Source organism: Erinaceus europaeus, chromosome 2 (assembly GCF_950295315.1).
Source record: "Erinaceus europaeus chromosome 2, mEriEur2.1, whole genome shotgun sequence".
Lineage (NCBI taxonomy): Eukaryota > Metazoa > Chordata > Mammalia > Eulipotyphla > Erinaceidae > Erinaceus > Erinaceus europaeus.
In genome coordinates, this window is record NC_080163.1 from 5,312,552 (window position 1) to 5,331,094 (window position 18,543).

General features: G+C 48.0%; 1 protein-coding gene across 1 annotated transcript; it reads right to left on the reverse strand.

Annotated features, from left to right (window-relative positions):
• Window positions 1-1,288: 1,288 nt before the first annotated feature.
• Window positions 1,289-8,795, reverse strand: KLK14 (kallikrein related peptidase 14). Its single transcript, XM_060175132.1, has 5 exons — window positions 8,520-8,795; window positions 6,415-6,592; window positions 4,143-4,396; window positions 3,455-3,591; window positions 1,289-1,786 (listed from the first exon to the last, which is right to left on the reverse strand). Exons 1-5 carry the CDS (start codon window positions 8,557-8,559, stop codon window positions 1,634-1,636), a joined length of 762 nt encoding a protein of 253 aa, XP_060031115.1. The 5' UTR covers window positions 8,560-8,795; the 3' UTR covers window positions 1,289-1,633.
• Window positions 8,796-18,543: the final 9,748 nt, after the last annotated feature.

Here is an 18,543-nt window from a genome sequence, read left to right on the forward strand (position 1 = left end):
GGGCTACAGGTGCCTAAGGTTCTTTTTTTGTTTTTTTGTCCTGGTGCCAGGGCCTCATGTATGAGTGATTCCACTGTTCCTGTCAATGTTTTTTCTTTCTTTCTTTCTTTCTTTCTTTCTCTCTTTCTTTCTTTCTTTTCTTTTCTTTTCTCTTTTTTCTTTTAGAGAGGGATAGAGAGGGAGCCAGGTGGTGCACACCTGGTAGAGTGCACATATTACCATGTGCAAGGACTTGAGCTGAAGTCCCCAGTCTCCACCTTCAGGGATGAAGCTTCACAAGTGGTAAAACAATGAGCACCGCAGGTGTCTTGCTCTCTCTCTCTCTCTCTCTCTCTGTCTGTCTCCCCTTTCCCTCTCAATTTATCTGTCTCTACAAATACATATGTATACCGCCACCGGGAGCAGTGGATTCCTGGTGCAGAGAGCCCAGTGATAACCTTGCTGCCAAAAGTTAATCAATTAAATAAGTACAGAAGTAACTAAATCAATGAATGACAGAAATGTCGTAGCACCACTCCACTATCTTCCTCTTTTTCCTTTCTTGTCTTGCTGCGCCCCTGTGGAGCTGGGGTTCGAATGAAACCAAGGCTCTAAAGAGTCAGCCTTCTAAGACCGGCTGAGCTTCTTAGCACAGGGTTCCCCGCCAGTGAGAGAGGATACAAGGAGACTGTGCTTTCACTGTGCCTGCTTCCCAAGGCCATTGGGCAGGCTCCTGAGGTGGGAAAGCAGAAGCCAGACTGGGCTGAGCTGAGCGGTGAGGTGGACTCAGCTCTCCTCCTGGGATATCTCCAGGCACAGAGGGTTTCAGGCAACAAGATCAGTCTTTGCCTCAGCCCAGCAAGCTGGGGTAGGGCTATCCTGTTCAGGGCCCCCCTCCCCCATGCTGAGCATCTCCTGCACCCGCATTCAGTGCCCCCCCCCCGAGGGTTCAGGGCTCCTGGCTGTGCAGGGGGGCCTGGGTGCCCACCTGGGGGGTGAGGGAAAGGAGTGGGACAATGCAGTCCGGGCTGTTCAGTGTTTATTCATGACTGTTTTGTCTGCTGTGGTGAGGCTGTGAGAATCTCAGAAACTGCCTTTTTTGCAGTGGAGTGCCTGTTCTCCTGACCTCTGTGCCAAAGGGGGTCTTCAGGAATGAGAGGAGGGGGTTAGGCAGAAATAGAGGAAGGATGCTGGGGTCTGAGGGAGGAGGGCATGGGAGGACCCCTGGGTCTGAGGGAGGAGGGGCTGGGGAACCCGTGGGTGTGAGGGAGGAGGAGTTGGGGAAGACCCTGGGTGTGAGGGAGGAGGAGCTGGGGGACCCCTGGGTCTGAGAGAGGAGGGACTTGAGAAAGGAGGGGCTTGAGGACCCCTGAGTGTGAGGGAGGAGAGGCTGGGGGACCCCTGTTTCTGAGAGAGAAAGGGCTTAAGGACCTCTGGGTCTGAGGGAGGAGGGGCTGGGGGACCCCTGGGTGTGGGGGAAGAGGGCCTGGGCAACCCTGAGTCTGAGGGAGGAGGTGCATAAGGACCATTATCTGAGAGAAGAAGGACCTGGGAACCCCAAGGCCTGTAGGGGTTTGGGGACAGGGGATCCTGGGGTTTGCAGGGTGTGGGCTGGGTCTGGAAGCACAGGGTAACTGCAGAAGGTGACATCACATCACTGGCGCCTCATGGTGTCCTGGATCCACTTCCGGTACTTGCACAGTCTGACGTAGACACCTGGGTAGCCTGGCATGGCACAGCGCTCCATCCCCCAAGACACCAGGCCCTGGAGCCGGCCCTCACACACCAGGGGTCCCCCGGAGTCCCCCTGAGGGAAGAGGCAGAGAGCAGAGAGCGAGGGGCCTGAGCTGTGGGTGGGGACTGGGCCACTTCTTCCCTCTTCACTGACCACTTCAGTCTCTGTCCTTGGCTCTTAGCTCAGTCTCCAGAGAACTCTAAGGATAATTATTTATTTACTTAAATATCTGTAGAACTAAGACCTTGGGCCTGTGCAAGTTTTCTGCTCCCCTCCAACTTTTCATTCAGATCAAGAGACATAGAAGAGAAAGACCATAGCACTGAAGCTTCCTCCATCGCTGTTACCATAGCACCTCCCATATGGTGCCAGGGCTCAAAATAGGGTCTCAGCACAGTCTGGGAAGTGGCACCTCCTCGGATAAAACATTTTACTCTCCAGTAGGAGGTCCCGAGTTTGAACCCCAGCAGCACATGTACAAGAGTGATGCTCTGGTTCTCTTTCTCCCTCTCCTATCTCAGTCATAAAGAAATAAAATCCTTTTAAAAATAACTGTTTTGTGTCTTTATTGTTGGATAGAGATAGAGAGAAATTGAGAGGGGAGGGGGAGATAGAGAGCAAGAGAGATATCTGCAGCCCTCCTTCACCACTCATGAAGCTTTCCCCCTCCAGGTGGAGACCAGGGGCTTGAACCCAGGTCCTTGCACACTATAATGTGTGTACTTAACCAGGTGCGCCACCACCTGGCCCCCAGTAAAATTTTTTTTTAATTTTTAATATATATTTTTATATTTATTTATTCATTTTCCATTTTTATTGTCCTTGTTGTTTTATTGTAGTAGTTGTTGTTGTTATTGATGTTGTCGTTGTTGGATAGATCAGAGAGAAATGGAGAGAGGAGGGGAAGACAGAGAGAGAGGGGGAGAGAAAGACAGACACCTGCAGACCTGCTTCACCGCTTGTGAAGCGACTCCCCTGCAGGTGGGGAGCCGGGGGCTCTAACCAGGAACCTTATGCCTGTCCTTGTGCTTTGCGCCACGTGCGCTTAACCATTGCGCTACCGCCCGACTCCCAAATCTTTTTTTTAAAAAGGATCTCAAGCATGATAAGGCACACGCTCTACCCAGTGTGCCCTCTCTCTGGCTTTATTTATTTTCGTGAGAGGCAGAGAATGAGGAAGAGCAAGAGTAGAGCACTGGTCTGCTCTGGCGTAAGGTGGTCCTGGGGATTGAACCCAGAACTTCTGGGGCCTCAGGTGTGGAAGTCCCGTGCTAGCTCTCTGACTCCAAACATTATTTCATCCAGTTCCTCCAAGTACTCTGACTGATGGGGAAACTGGAGGGGAGGGTTCGAGGCCCATTGCCAAGGTGTACGGCTGGGGAGGGTGTGACGTCTATGTCTCTGTTCTTTCATCTTTCCTTCCTTCTACGCTGCTCAGGAAGGAACCCTAAACCTTGGGCCATGCCTGGACTCGGTATTTTTAATCTTATAATTCTTTTTGAGAGGAAAAAGAGAAAGAGAGGGGGGGGAGGGGCACTACACCCCTACTCCACCATCCATGGAGCTTCCCCCAGTGCTGTCCGTGATGCTGCCATGTGGTGCCGGGGCTCAACCCCAGAGACTCATAAACAACCAGGTGTGTGCTCTACCATGTGAACTCCCCGTCCCAGTCCCATTTGGATTCTTTTGCCCCAGCATTCCACAGCCCCTGCTCCAGCTCTCCCCCTGGCCCTCACTCACCTGGCAAGAGTCCTTCCCGCCCTGGGGGACACCTGCACAGACCATGCCAGGGGTGATGGCGTTGGAATAAGCCTGCCTGCACTCTTGATCCGAGACGATATTGATGTTCAAGCACTGCAGAGCGTTAGGGTATCTGGCTGGTGGGGTGGGGGTGGGGGGTGGGTGAGGGCATTGTGGGTTAGGACTGGGGGCAAGCCTCTAGCAAGATCCAGGGGTCTGGGTCTGAGCTGCTCCTCCCTCTGACCGAAGGGTTCTCCAGCCCCTCTTCCTTCACATCCAGTGGTCCCTCAGCCCCTTCTTCCTCAGACCTGGGGTCCCTCAATCTCTCCTCCTTCAGACTAAGGGACCCCCTCAGACCTGGGGTCCATCAGTCCCTCCTCCCACAGACCTGGGGTCCCCCAACCCCTCCTTTGTCCTCCCTCAGACAAAGGGGCCCTTAATCCCCTCCTCCTTGAGACTTGGGGGTCCCTCAGATCCTCCTCCCTCAGTCCCACTCTCTCACACCCAGGGATGCCTCAGCTCCTCCTCCCTCACACCCAGGGGTCCTCCAGCCCCTCCTCTCCTAGATCCAAGGGTCTCCCAGCCCCTCTTCTCTTACACCCTGTTCCTCATTGATGACACTACCCCCAGCCCTTCCTCTCCCAGACCCAGTGGTCCCAGTCCCTCACCCCTAGACCCGATTCCTCACCAATGGGACTGGACGTGGTGCCCCAGCCTGACACGCGGCAGGATGTGCCGTTGGGCGCGCAGGATGTGGCCAGGCCGATGGTCCTCACTGCCCTGCCCAGCCGCGCATTCCGTTCCAGCCGCAGCAGCATCAGGTCATTGTCATGGGTACGGGCATTGTACTGGGGGTGTGGCACCTGGCGAACCACACGCAGCACCTGCTGGGTGGCCTCCCAGTTGTTCAGGTTGTGCTTGCCCAGGGCTACCCGCAGGATCCTGGCCCCAGAACAAGGTGGCTGAGGATCAGGGCCGGAGACCCCTTCCAGCCACAGCCTTCCTCCTTCTTCCCTTTCTGGGTCACGGTCCCCCAGGTCTAATCTCCCGTCCTCTAGCTGCATCTGAGTAGTGGCTGCCCCCACACCCTGGGCATCTTCTGACCAGCTGTCCCATCTTCTCTGCCCTCTCTTGATCTGTGCTTTGTTCCCTGGCTTGAGTGCAAGGTGGCCAGCTTGGGTGTTCTTAACTCTGTTCTAGGGTCTGCACTCTGTCTCTGTGCTCTGAGTCCCACTGAGACAATGGGCCATAGTTCTAGACTCTCAGTCAGAATTGATATTCTAGAATAGGTTCCAAAGAACCTCCCTCCACCCCTTCAGCTCTAGCCTGACCTCTGGCTTCAAGACGCTTTGCCTGTTGTTTTGTTTACTTACTCAACTTACTCAACCCCCCCCTTAATATCAGATAAAGAGGGCAAGAGAGACAGAGGCACAGAAATAGGAGACACCACCACACCTCTGTGCAGGAAACTTCCATGTGGTGCTGGGTGCTTGAACCGGGGTCCTTGTGCATGATGAAGAATGTGCTCTGTTGGGTGAGCCATCTCCCAACCCTGAACTTTTTTTTTCTAGAGCTATGGCTTTGCATGTGTGTTATTTTTTGGACTGAACTTTTCATTATTTTTATTATAGACAGACAGAGGGGGGAGAGGGAGAGGGAGAGAGAGAGTCAGCAAAGGAGAAAGACCACAACATTAGAGCCCCCCTTGGTAACTTCAGCATCTCCTATGTGGTTCTGGGGCTAGAACCAGAGCTGTGTGCATGAGAGTATACTTACCCTACCTAGTGTGTTATCGCCTTCCCCATTTATGAGGGGGGAGAGATGGAGACGGAGATAAAGAATGAGAACTAGAGCATCACTTGAGCACATGCATTGCTGGAGATTGAACTAGAAACCTCATGCTTACAAATCCAGCAACTAACCAGTCTTATTTTGAACTTTTCATTCTCTGTTAGGGGCTGGATTCTAGACTGACCCTAGATTGTGGCATGCTTTCTGGTGTGAGCTTTTCAGTCCTTGTGTAGGCTGCAGGTTCTGTTTTGAGCTTTGAACTGTGGTTTGTCTGGGTTCTGGATTCTGGTTGGACTTCAAGGTTCTAAACATTGGTCTGAGTTCTTGATTTTAAACCTAGTTCCCTGTCATCTTGAGTTACAGGGGAGAATCTGGGCTCTTGGTTCTAGACTCTGGTTTGAGTCTAGGTTTCAGATGAAATTCTAGGTTACAGTGTAGTTCCAAGTTTCCAAATGTTGGCTTGCATCTAGGCTTTAAGCTGTAGACCCTGGACTAAGGTCTAGGTTCTACTTCAGTTGAAGGCCAAGACCTGATTCATAGGAACTAGGTGAGCTCCTCTGGAATTGACTTCTATTCTGGAACTTAGATTCTAGGTTCAGATCTAGAGTCTGGAGGGTGCTCTGAACTCTACTTGGATCTTTAGAGTAGGGCTGGCATTCTAGAATTTTGATGCCAGCTTGAGGTCTGGACTCGGTTTGACATTGGATTTAGAAAAGCCACCAGATTCCATCTCTCTCTTACTGCCTGAACTGTAAATTACAGCTGTATATAGGATTCTGGACTTATAGCTGCAAAGTTGGTTCTGAACTAGACTCTGGGTTTGAGGCATGCTCTGAGAGCACCCTGCATTCCTGAATGTAGATTTCGCCCTGACTTCAGTCATCAGTCTGAAACTGGCTCCTAATTTTGGTCTTTGCGTGGAGCTCCTCCTCCCAAAGGGACACCAGATGCCCCATCAAGCTTTGAGTGTTGGGCTGCCAGCTTCTCCAGGGAATTGAATCCATAGAGACAGTGCCCACGGGTCTGTGGTTCTTAGGCACCTAGCTAGACCTCAAGCCAGGACCCAGTCACTCCAGTTCTGCACAGGGCTCTGGATTCTCTTGGGGGCTGGGTTAGGCTGTAGACTCTGGGGTCCACATGGCACAAGGGCCGGGGCGGAGGTGACTCACGGGCGGGCGCAGTGGGCAGCGGTGATGGCCCAGCGTTCAGACAGCAGGGCGCCTCCACAGAGGAAACGGTTCCAGGGGCCGGCCAGCAGGGCTGCCTGCCACGGCTGGGAGTTCTGGATACAGGTGTAGCCGCCGATGATCTTGTTGTCCCCCTGGGTCTGTGCTGAGGCTGGGAAGACTGGGGGTGGGGGTGGAGGTGGGGGGAGACACAGGTAGACAAATGCTCTCCATCCCTCACCCCCAGTCTCTAGGATGCTGGGGACCCACAGGCTCCCCCTCACCTTTTTTTTTTTTTTTTTATCAGAGCACTGCTCAGCTCTGGTTTATGGTGGTGTGGGGGATTGAACCTGAGACTTTGGACCTCAGCTATGAGAATCTTTTTGCATAATCGTTATGCTATCTACACCTGCCTTTTAAATTTTTTTAATAGTGATTGATTTACAAAATCATGAGATAACAGGGGTACAATTCCACACCTTTCCTACCACCAAGCTCTGTGTCCCCATTCCCTCCACTGGAAACTGCAATAGTTCTCCCAAGATCACAGATATGGGTTGACTATTATTTCTATAACTATCTATCTATATTTTTATATATTTGCTCATTTTTTTCCTATGGCCCTACCCTCTCTGCTTTTTTAAGAACCCATGTTTTCTTCCTTTTTCTTTTATTTTTATTTATTCCTTTTTGTTGCCCTTGTTGTTTTATTGTTATAGTTATCATTGCGGTTGTTGTGTTGTTGTTGGGTAGGACAGAGAGAAATGGAGAGAGGAGGGGGAGACAGAGACGGGGAGAGGAAGACAGACACCTGCAGACCTACTTCACCGCCTGTGAAGCGACTCCCCTGCAGGTGGGGAGCCGGGGGCTCAAACCGGGATCCTCATGCCTGTCATTGCGCTTTGCACCACATGTGCTTCACCCACTGCACTACCACCAGACTCCCAGACCCCTGTTTTCTATGTATAAGACCACCCACCTATCTGTCTGCCCACCCAATATGAGGCAAGCCCTCCGTCACCCCCATTCTTGCTCCAGCACAAGCAGAAGTTGCCCTCCACCCTGCCCAGTCACCTCCATAGTAGCTATTATTGAATCCATGGTCACCTCATGAAGGGCCTTACTATGTTTTCTATTCTCATCCCCCCTTCTCTCTCTCTGTCTCTGGGCCCATAAGCTTTGTATATTCCACTGTTGCTAATGGGCCTCCCCACACAGATGTCATTTTAAATTTCAGACAGTGATAAAGAGAGATACCACAATGTTGCTCCACTATTCATGGAAGCTGTGTATGGTGCTCTCTTGTAGTTCTGAGGCTCAAACCCAGGTGCCTGCACATGGTAAACTGTGCTCTAATGCTGAGACATCACCCAGACTAGCGTCTTCTATTCTTTTTTTTAAAAAAATTATTTATTTATTCCCTTTTGTTGCCCCTGTTGTTTGATTGTTGTAGCTATTATTGATGTCTTTGTTGTTGGATAGGACAGAGAGAAATGGAGAGAGGAGGGGAAGACAGAGAGGGGGAGAGAAAGAGAGACACCTGCAGACCTGCTTCACCACCTGTGAAGCGATTCCCCTGCAGGTGGGGAGCCGGGGGCTCAAACTGGGATCCTTACAAAGGTCCTCGTGCTTTGCACCACGTGCGCTTAACCCGCTGTGCTACCGCCCGACTCCCGTGTCTTCTATTTTTATCCCCAGTCTCCTGAAAACACTTCCTACCATTCTTTCTTACAACCTGCTATGTGCCGCAGTCTGTCTCCAACACATTTGAAGAATTGCCTGTCCCTCAAATGGCCATGGAATGTGACTTCCTAGCCCCCCAGGTTAGGCTGTTTTTCCTTTACACACCCAGACAGTACCTGTGACCCTTCTTTCTGATGGGAGCCAGTTAGGACCCAACTCCTCATCCCATGACTCTCTTGACCTCCTTCAGTCCCCCCATGCACCTATGAAGCAGGAAGATCCCCTTCCTGCACTCACCTTGGCCCCACCCCACTTCTCACCAGGTTCCCCACCACCATCCAGGGATCCTAGGCCTCTTCCTCTTCACCACACAGATCCAGATGGAAGGGGAAATCCCCCAGTCCCAGACCCCACTGCCATCTTACCTGCAGCCCAGACCTGCAGTGCTGTCAGCAGGAGGAACATTCTGGAGGCTGGGTACAGAGAGGACGTGAGAAAGCAGGAGGCTACTAGAGATGCAGAAATGGAGGGACAGAGACCGAGAGATCCTCTCAAACAGAGACAGAGGCCCTTAGAGACATGGAGGAGGGGAAAGACAAGGTCTGCAGTGGGGGCTGAGGGCTTACTGGGAGGCTGGAGAGCCACTGCTGAGCTCAGTCCCGCCTGGAGGGAAGGTGGGTGGTGTCCCTGTCACCTGTGGAAGCCTTTTATCCTGGTCTGGGCAGCTGGCCCTGCCCTCCCCCCCCCCTCCCCGCCCTTCTCCTCACAGTTTTTTGTTTTCATTGCAGGCTCCCATTCCTGAAATCTGCCAGTCCCCTCCCATCTCTAGCCAGAGGAGCAGCCACAGAGAACCTGCCCATCCAGTGAGGGTGGGAGGGGGACTGCGGGGCAGGGTGGATGGGTGGGGGGGCTCAGGGAAGTAGCTGAGATGGGAGGGACAGAGGCAGCGTGGAGGAGAGGCCAGGAGTGCAAGGGAGGCAGCCTGTGGTGAGCAGGTGGAGAGAGATGGAGAGAGAGCAGAGACAGAGAAAGAGGAACACGACTTGGGGAGTGTGCAGGTGGGTGGTCAAAGAAATAGCTCCACTGGTGAGGCGTCGGACTTGCAGGCCCCAGGGTCTACGTCGGACTTGCAGGCCCCAGGGTCTAGGTTTGGTCCCCAGCACCAGAGAAGTGCTCTGGCTCCCTCCCTACCCCCTATCCCTCTCATGATTAACAAATTATATATATATATATATTTTTTTTTTTTTTTTTAAAGGCTATGGGTCATCAAAATAGCTCACCTGGATGGGGTGTCTGAGTTGTCACATTCCAGCATTTCATATTTCAGAGTGTGTTGTAGCCTCTCTTAAAATTTGTGTGTGTGTATGTGTGTGTGTGTGTGTGTGTGTGTGAACCTAGTGGTATTAGCAGTTTGTTGGATAGCTACGGGAAGACGTACGTGTGTGTGTGTGTGTGTGTGTGTGTGTATGTGTGTGTGTGTGTCAACCTAGTGGTATTAGCAGTTTGTTAGATAGCTACAGGAAGACGTGTGTGTGTGTGTGTGTGTGTGCGTGTGCGTGTGTGTTGGGGGAGGGGGGGTTAAGAGCAAAAGCAAGCGAAAATGCCCCTGTCAGGAGTGGGCAGTCCACAAGAAAGAGACTGCTTAATCTTAAAAACTGGGCAAGAGGGAGTCAGGCGGTAGCGCAGCAGGTTAAGCGCAGGTGTTGCAAAGAGCAAGGACCAGGGTCGCTTCACAAGCAGTGAAGCAGGTCTGCAGGTGTCTGTCTTTCTCTCCCCCTCTCTGTCTTTCCCTCCTCTCTCCATTTCTCTCTGTCCTATGCAACAATGACGATATTAATAACTACAACAATAAAACAACAAGAGCAACAAAAGGAAATAAATAAATATTTTTAAAAATGGGCAAGAGGGAGTCGGGTGGTAGCACAGCAGGTTAAGCGTATGTGACGCAAAGCTCAAGGACCGGTTAGGATCCTAGTTCAAGCCCTCAGCTCCCCACCTGCAGAGGGGAGTCACTTCACAGGTGCTGAAGCAAGTCTGCAGGTGTCTCTTTGTCTCTCTTCCTCTCTATCTCCCCCTTCTCTCTTAATTTCTCTCAGTCTCTACCCAATAACAAATTAAAAAAAAAAAAACTGGACAAGGTACCTGACTCAGCTGGGAGTGTGCCTGCTTTGCCATGTGGGTGACTTTGGTTCGAGCCTGTTTCCCATCACAGCAAAGAAAGCTTGAGTGCTGTGATGTCTTTCCCTCTCTCCCTCTCTCTGAAAAAAATAATTGATCTGGAGCAGTGAAGCCTTGATGACAACAAATAATAGAGAGGCAGGTGTGCAGACAGACACACACACACACACACACACACACCAATGGAGGGCAGTGTGGAGAGAAAATACAGGAGGAAGAGACAGATGGGAGAAAGGAAGATGATACAGCAGATGGGGCTGGGGACATGAGCAACCATGGGGACAAAGTGGGTGGCAGGACAGCCAGACAGCAGGCAAAGAGGGGTGAGGGAGGGACCAGGACCAGCGGGAGGCAAGGGTGCAGGGGGCCCCGGGGCACTCTTGTTCCCCACACTTTCTCACCTGTGGTCTTCAGTCCTGAAAGGTGGGGGGAGAGAGCGGGGTCACTGCAGAACTGGTGTCCCCCAGTTTGGGTCTGTAGAGGGAGGGGTGAGGGAAAGTTGGGTATAGAGATGGAATTAAAGAGAAGCAAGAGTAGGGACAGAGACTCAGAGAGAGTGGGACAGAGAAACATAAAGAGAGAGAGAGAAGGGGGGACAGAAACCAAGAGACAGAAGAGATAGGGACAGAAAGCGGGAGACTAGGTTGGGGATGGGGCCAAGTGAAACAGAAGGGTGAGGCAGGAAAGGGTTCCAGCCAGCCTGAATTGGGGCCCTGGCTTTGGGTCACCTGCCCTACCCTGGGGCACAGCCTGTGGCCCTCAGTCCCTCCCCCAGCCTCTTAAATGTCCTAATAACTGCAATTTGTCTGAGGCCTGGATGCCTGTCCCAGACCCTCACGCCGTGACTCAGGAGATCACCCACACACTCTCCCTCCCTCTCAGATCCAGGTCTGGCTCCCAAAACACTTTCCTCCTCTCTCTGTCTGGGCTATTGCTTGCAGGGGTATGTGTAGGGGGCTACCTCTGATGCCCTGGGGTTCTTTCTTTTAAAGCTTTTTTCTTTCTTTTTTTTGAGCAGAGAGAGAGACAGAGAATTGTTTGGCTCTAAGATACGACAGTGCCAGGTTGAACCTGGGCCCTCATGCTAGTCTGGTGTGATAACACTGTGCTATCTCCCCTGGTACTGTGGGGGATTCTCTCTGCAACAACATTTTTTTTTTTAAACCAGAGCCCTGTTCAATCCTAGCTTATGGTAATGTGGGGATTTGAACCTGAGATCTCGGAGCCTTAGAGGCATACCCTAAGGCTTCAACCCTCTGTCATTTTTTCATTTATAAATTTATTTTTACATTTTTTATTATTGATTTATTTATTTCATTTGAGAGAGAGAGGCCATGGCACATGCTGTAAGGGGATCAAATTGAGGGCTTTAGGCTTTAGGCCTACAAGTCCTGCGCTCTACAGCTGAGCTCTCCAGTCTTGCTCTGTGTGGTTTGGTGATGTGGTTTCTGGGCTCAGGTGACACTGATGTGGTTTCACACATCACACACACACAAGACACATAAACAAGGAAGACAAAATCAGAGGTGTGGAAGGGGGCACAGCGGCTAAAGCACTGGGTTCTGAAGCACGAGGTCCTGACTTCAGTCCCTGGCATCACACATACCAGACTGATGCTCTGGTTCTCTCTCTTCTACACAGAAAAATTAAGAATTTTTTTTTTTACTCGAGAACCCTACTTAACTTTAGTTTATGGTAGTGCTGAGGATTAATCCCAGGCCTCAGTGCCTTAGGCATGAAAGCTTTTTACACTATATTTATTTTTTCTTTCTTTCCTTGTCTTTTTTTGAAGATGAACCAGAGTTCTGGTCTGGGTGACAGCTTGGTGGCTCCCTGATGACTCTGGTCCTGACTTTGGTGTCTGAGTTGTCACCCTGCAGGCAGGGGTATGGGGCTCTCAAGGTTGTTGGCACAACTTCCTGGCAAGGAAAACTTGGATGATGTGAGGGGTAGTGTTGTTGACCCCTGAAGAGTTGAAATCCATACGTGGGACAGGGAAATAGTAAGTGAGCAATGCAGCAGCACCAGACTGCCAGGCCGGGGACCCAGATGCTGCCGGTTCAATCCTTGGCACCACTATATGCCAGGGCTATTCTAGACTCTCTCAGAATATCAGTTTTGAGATGTTTTTAAACAGGAAGAAAAATAAAGCTTTTTGACTTTCCTAAACTTTTGAGGTTTTTCTTCTTCCTCTCTTTTTTTTTTAATATTTACTCCCTTTTGTTGCCCTTGTTGTATTGTAGTTATTATTGTTATTATTGTTGCTGTCATTGTTGTTGGATGGGACAGAGAGAAATGGAGAGAGGAGGGGAAGACAGAGAGAGAGGGGGAGAGAAAGACAGACACCTGCAGACCTGCTTCACCTCCTGTGTAGTGACTCCCCTGCAGGTGGGAGCCGGGGGGCTCGAATTGCGATCCTTTTACTGATCCTTGCGCTTCGCGCCACGTGTGCATAACCCACTGTGCTACCACTTGAATCCCTTCTTTTTCCTTTCATTTCTTTTTCTTTTTCTTTTTACTTGTTTGTTTTACCAGAGTACTGCTCAGCTCTGGCATATGGTGGTGCTGGAGACTTAATTTGGGTAATTTGGGATCTTAGGTGCCTTAGGCATGAAAATCTTTTCTGCGTAACTAATATGCTATCTCCCTCATCGTGTGTGTGCGTGTGTGTGTGCGTGCGCGTGCGCGTGCGTGTGTGTCCAGGGAACTAGAATATAGGAACTGTATGTTTGAGGTCCTGGATTTGATCTCTGGCACTGCATATGCCAACGGTGCTCTGGTCACGCCCCCCCTTATGTTTTGTTGCTTGGACTTTACCACTCTGAGTTAACTTTCAGATGAAGAGAGATAGAGGGAAAAGGAAAGACACCACAGCATTGAGGCTTCATTTAGTGTGACAGGAGCCTGACTTGAACCTGGGTCACTTGCTGGGCAAAGCAAAGCACACACTGTCCAGGGAGCTACCTTGCCAGAGCTGGCCGCTCTCATAAAAGATAAAATGGGGGAGGTCAGACGGTAGCGCAGCGGGTTAATTGCACGTGGCACAAAGGACCGGCCTAAGGATGCCAGTTTGAGCCCCCGGCTTCCCACCTGCAGGGGAGTCGCTTAATAGGCAGTGAAGGAGGTCTGCAGGTGTCTGTCTTTCTCTCCCCCTCTCTGTCTTCCCTTCCTCTCTCTATTTCTCTCTGTCCTATACAACAACAACGACATCAATAACAATAATAACTACAACAATAAAACAACAAAAGGGAATAAATAAATAAATATTTTTTAAAAATTTTAAAAAGATATAATGGGGATTTAAAGCAAAATTTAAAAGGTTTAGCAGAACCTCAATTTTCTGGCCCACTTGCTATTCCCAGGGTGTGTGTGTGTGTGTGTGTGTGTGTGAGAGAGAGAGAGAGAGAGAGAGAGAACTACTCTGGCATAGGGATGAACCCAGGAGCCCACACTATAACGAGCCACTTTGAGGACCCCTGTTTTAGCCACATTTAAGCCCAGTGAAGTTTAAAGGCACTAAGTACATCCCTGGTAATTCTTCATCTTTCTTTATGAAAATCTTGATCCCTCCCTTCCCTCCCCAGCCCCTGGGAACTACTACCCTGCCCTTTTCACTCTATAAACTGGACTTCTCCTCCTCCAGGTACCTCCTAGGAGAGGAACCTGACAATCTGTCCTTTTGTGTTTGGTTTAATTCACTCAGTGTAATGTCCTCCAGGCTCAGCCTTGAAGTGAGATGCGTCAGAACTTCCTTTTTTTGAGGCTGAATCACCATCCACGGTCTGGGTGGACCCCATTGCATGTGAGATCTGCGTGTGGTATGTGGTGTGTGGGTGAGCTTCCTCCATTCCTCCTCCCTTTCTTTCTTGCTTCTTCCTTCCTCCTTTCCTCCCTCTCTTCCTTCTTTCCTCCTTCCATTCTCTACACACCTTGAGCACCTGCTGACTCTGTCAGCCCAAGGAGACAGCAATGCACAAAAAGGTGGAACTGCTCCTCCTTCACATTCTAGAGGGGGAGGCCATCAAGGGAGAGAGACGAGACGTAGGGTGGAGAGACAGCTCCTCTGGTAGAGCACATGCCTGACCAAGCTTGAGGGCCTGGGTTCAGGCCCCTGCACCAGATGGGAGCATCATGGGTGGTACTTGGGAAGCTCTGAGAATGGTGAAGTGTTTCTGTTTCTCAAATAAAAGATAATTGACCTAGGGAGACCACTCAGTGGTGACACCCTGTATGTGCAAGGCCCTGCGTTCATTCCCTCACACAACTGAACAACAACAAAAAAGAAAGTTAAGTAAGTACAGTAAACAACATCTCAGGTTATGGCCACAGAAGAAGAGAGGAGAGAGGGCCAAGGAGACAGAGCACTGCTGCTGCTACTATTACTATTACTAACTACTACAACTACAATGACTAGTACTACTACAACTACTATCATCACTACTACTAACTACTACAACTACTTTGACTAGTACTACTACAACTACTATGATCACTCCTACTAACTACCACAACTACTTTGACTAGTACTACTACAACTACTATTATCATACTACTACTAACTACTACAACTACAATGACTAGTACTACTACAACTACTATCATCACTACTACTACCACAACTACTTTGACTAGTACTACTACAACTACTATGATCACTCCTACTAACTACCACAACTACTTTGACTAGTACTACTACAACTACTATTATCATACTACTACTAACTACTACAACTACAATGACTAGTACTACTACAACTACTATCATCACTACTACTACCACAACTACTTTGACTAGTACTACTACAACTACTATCATCACTACTACTAACTACTACAACTACTTTGACTAGTACTACTACAGCTACTATCATCACTACTACTAACTACCACAACTACTTTGACTAGTACTACTACAACTACTATTATCATACTACTACTAACTACTACAACTACAATGACTAGTACTACTACAACTACTATCATCATACTACTACTAACTACTACAACTACAATGACTAGTACTACTACAACTACTATCATCACTCCAACAATTACTACTAACTACTACTACTACAATGACTAGTACTACTACAGCTACTATCATCACTACTACTAACTACCACAACTGCTTTGACTAGTACTACTACAACTACTATTATCATACTACTACTACTACAACTACAATGACTAGTACTACTACAACTACTATCATCACTACTACTACCACAACTACTTTGACTAGTACTACTACAACTACTATCATCACTACTACTAACTACTACAACTACAATGACTAGTACTACTACAACTACTATCACCACTACTACTAACTACTACAACTACTTTGACTAGTACTACTACAGCTACTATCATCACTACTACTACCACAACTACTTTGACTAGTACTACTACAACTACTATCATCACTACTACTAACTACTACAACTACTTTGACTAGTACTACTACAGCTACTATCATCACTACTACTAACTACCACAACTACTTTGACTAGTACTACTACAACTACTATTATCATACTACTACTAACTACTACAACTACAATGACTAGTACTACTACAACTACTATCATCATACTACTACTAACTACTACAACTACAATGACTAGTACTACTACAACTACTATCATCACTCCAACAATTACTACTAACTACTACTACTACAATGACTAGTACTACTACAGCTACTATCATCACTACTACTAACTACCACAACTACTTTGACTAGTACTACTACAACTACTATTATCATACTACTACTACTACAACTACAATGACTAGTACTACTACAACTACTATCATCACTACTACTACCACAACTACTTTGACTAGTACTACTACAACTACTATCATCACTACTACTAACTACTACAACTACAATGACTAGTACTACTACAACTACTATCACCACTACTACTAACTACTACAACTACTTTGACTAGTACTACTACAGCTACTATCATCACTACTACTAACTACCACAACTACTTTGACTAGTACTACTACAACTACTATTATCATACTACTACTAACTACTACAACTACAATGACTATTACTACTACAACTACTATCATCACTCCAACAATTACTACTAACTACTACTACTACAATGACTAGTACTACTACAACTACTATCATCATACTACTACTAACTACTACAACTACAATGACTATTACTACTACAACTACTATCATCACTCCAACAATTACTACTAACTACTACTACTACAATGACTAGTACTACTACAACTACTATCATCACTACTACTAACTACTACAACTACAATGACTAGTACTACTACAACTACTATCATCACTACTACTAACTACTATAACTACTATGACTAGTACTACTACAACTACTATCATTACTATTACTATGACTACTACTACTAACTACCACAACTACTTTGACTAGTACTACCACAACTACTATCATCATACTACTACTAACTACTACAACTACAATGACTAGTACTACTACAACTACTATCATCTCTACAACAATTACTACTAACTACTACAACTACAATGACTAGTACTACTACAACTACTATCATCACTACTACTACTACAACTACAATGACTAGTACTACTACAACTACTATCATCACTACTACTAACTACTACAACTACAATGACTAGTACTACAACTACTATCATCACTATGACTACTATTACTAACTACTACAACTACTTTGACTAGTACTACTACAACTACTATCATCACTACTACTAACTACTACAACTACTATGACTATTACTACAACTACTATCATCACTATGACTACTATTACTAACTACTACAACTACTTTGACTAGTACTACTACAACTGCTATCATCACTACAACTACTATAACTACTACAACTACTATGACTTACTACTACAACTACTATCATTACTACAACTACTACTACTACTACTACTTTGACTAGTACTACTACAACTACTATCATCACTACTACTACTACTAACTACTTGTTTTCCTTTAAAAAAATGTTTTGGAGGGATGAGAGAAGAGGAAAGACACCACAGCAGTGTCCCACAGTCTGCAGAGCTCCCATGTGGTGCCAGGGGCTCGAACCCAGGCCCTTGAGCATAGTTTGAGCTCTACTGGATGAACTATTTGCTGGCTCTTCACCATCACTTCACCATCACCAGCCTCCTCCTCCCCCTCCCCCTCCCCTCCCCTCCCCCTCCTCCTCCTCCCTTCTACTGTAGAGCCAGGGCCTAGTCCATACGTGACTTCACCTCTCTGGGCTACCTTTTAGTTCCGAAGGAGAGAGGGATGGAAGCATCAGGGCTTCCTCTGGTATGTAGCATGTCTCATGTGGCTCTTCCTGTAAATTTGGAAGAAGAATTTGCAGGCAGGGAACAGTAAACACTGAATTTATGCAGAGCCGCTTGGAGGCAGACGTGGATTAGTGCACACGTGACCAGGCACAAGGGCCCCCGGTTGAAACCCCAGGTCTCCACCTGTGTGTGTGTGGGGGGGGGGCATTCAAGAGTGGTGAACAGCTCCAGGAGTCTCTCTATCTCCCCTTCCCCTCCCAGTTTCTCTCCATTTCTATCCAGTAAGTAAATAAATACATTTCAATAATTTACTAGAAGGAAAGAACAAACAGTGAGCTGGCTGCCCCTTGAGCAGGAACAGCATTATGTGTTGCAGGAGAGCTTAAAGAAGGTTTTTTTTATGTTCTTTTCAAAAAAGTATTTATTTTGAAAAAATCTATTCACATGGGGGGTAGGAGGAGGGAGACTGAGAATCGGAGCATCACTCTGGCACAGGCAACACCAGGGATCAAACTCAAGAGTCCAGCACTATTTCCTGTATCATCTCCCAGGCATTTTAAACAACCGAACTTCTTTGAGCCCTCTTCTCCCTGAGTTATTCCCTGGATAGAGCCACATGGGATGGACACAAAACAAAACACGATCTCCTTGAGGCTGGGGGATACCTAGCTTTTCTGTTCCATAGGGGTCTTATAAATGCAACTGTCCCTTTTTATTTTGTGACTGGAGAAAAAAAAAAAAACACAACAAGATGAGAGATGAACCTTTATGGATAATCGTTCCCTTGCTGCTGATGGTGTCATTGCTGTCTGTCACTGGGATTTATTTGTTTATTTATTTGAGAGAGAGAGAGAGAGAGAGAGAGAGAGAGAGAAAACACCAGAACATCTGGCACAGGCAATGTCAGGGATTAAATTTAGGACCCCATGCTTGAGAGTCCAGTGCTTTAACCACTAA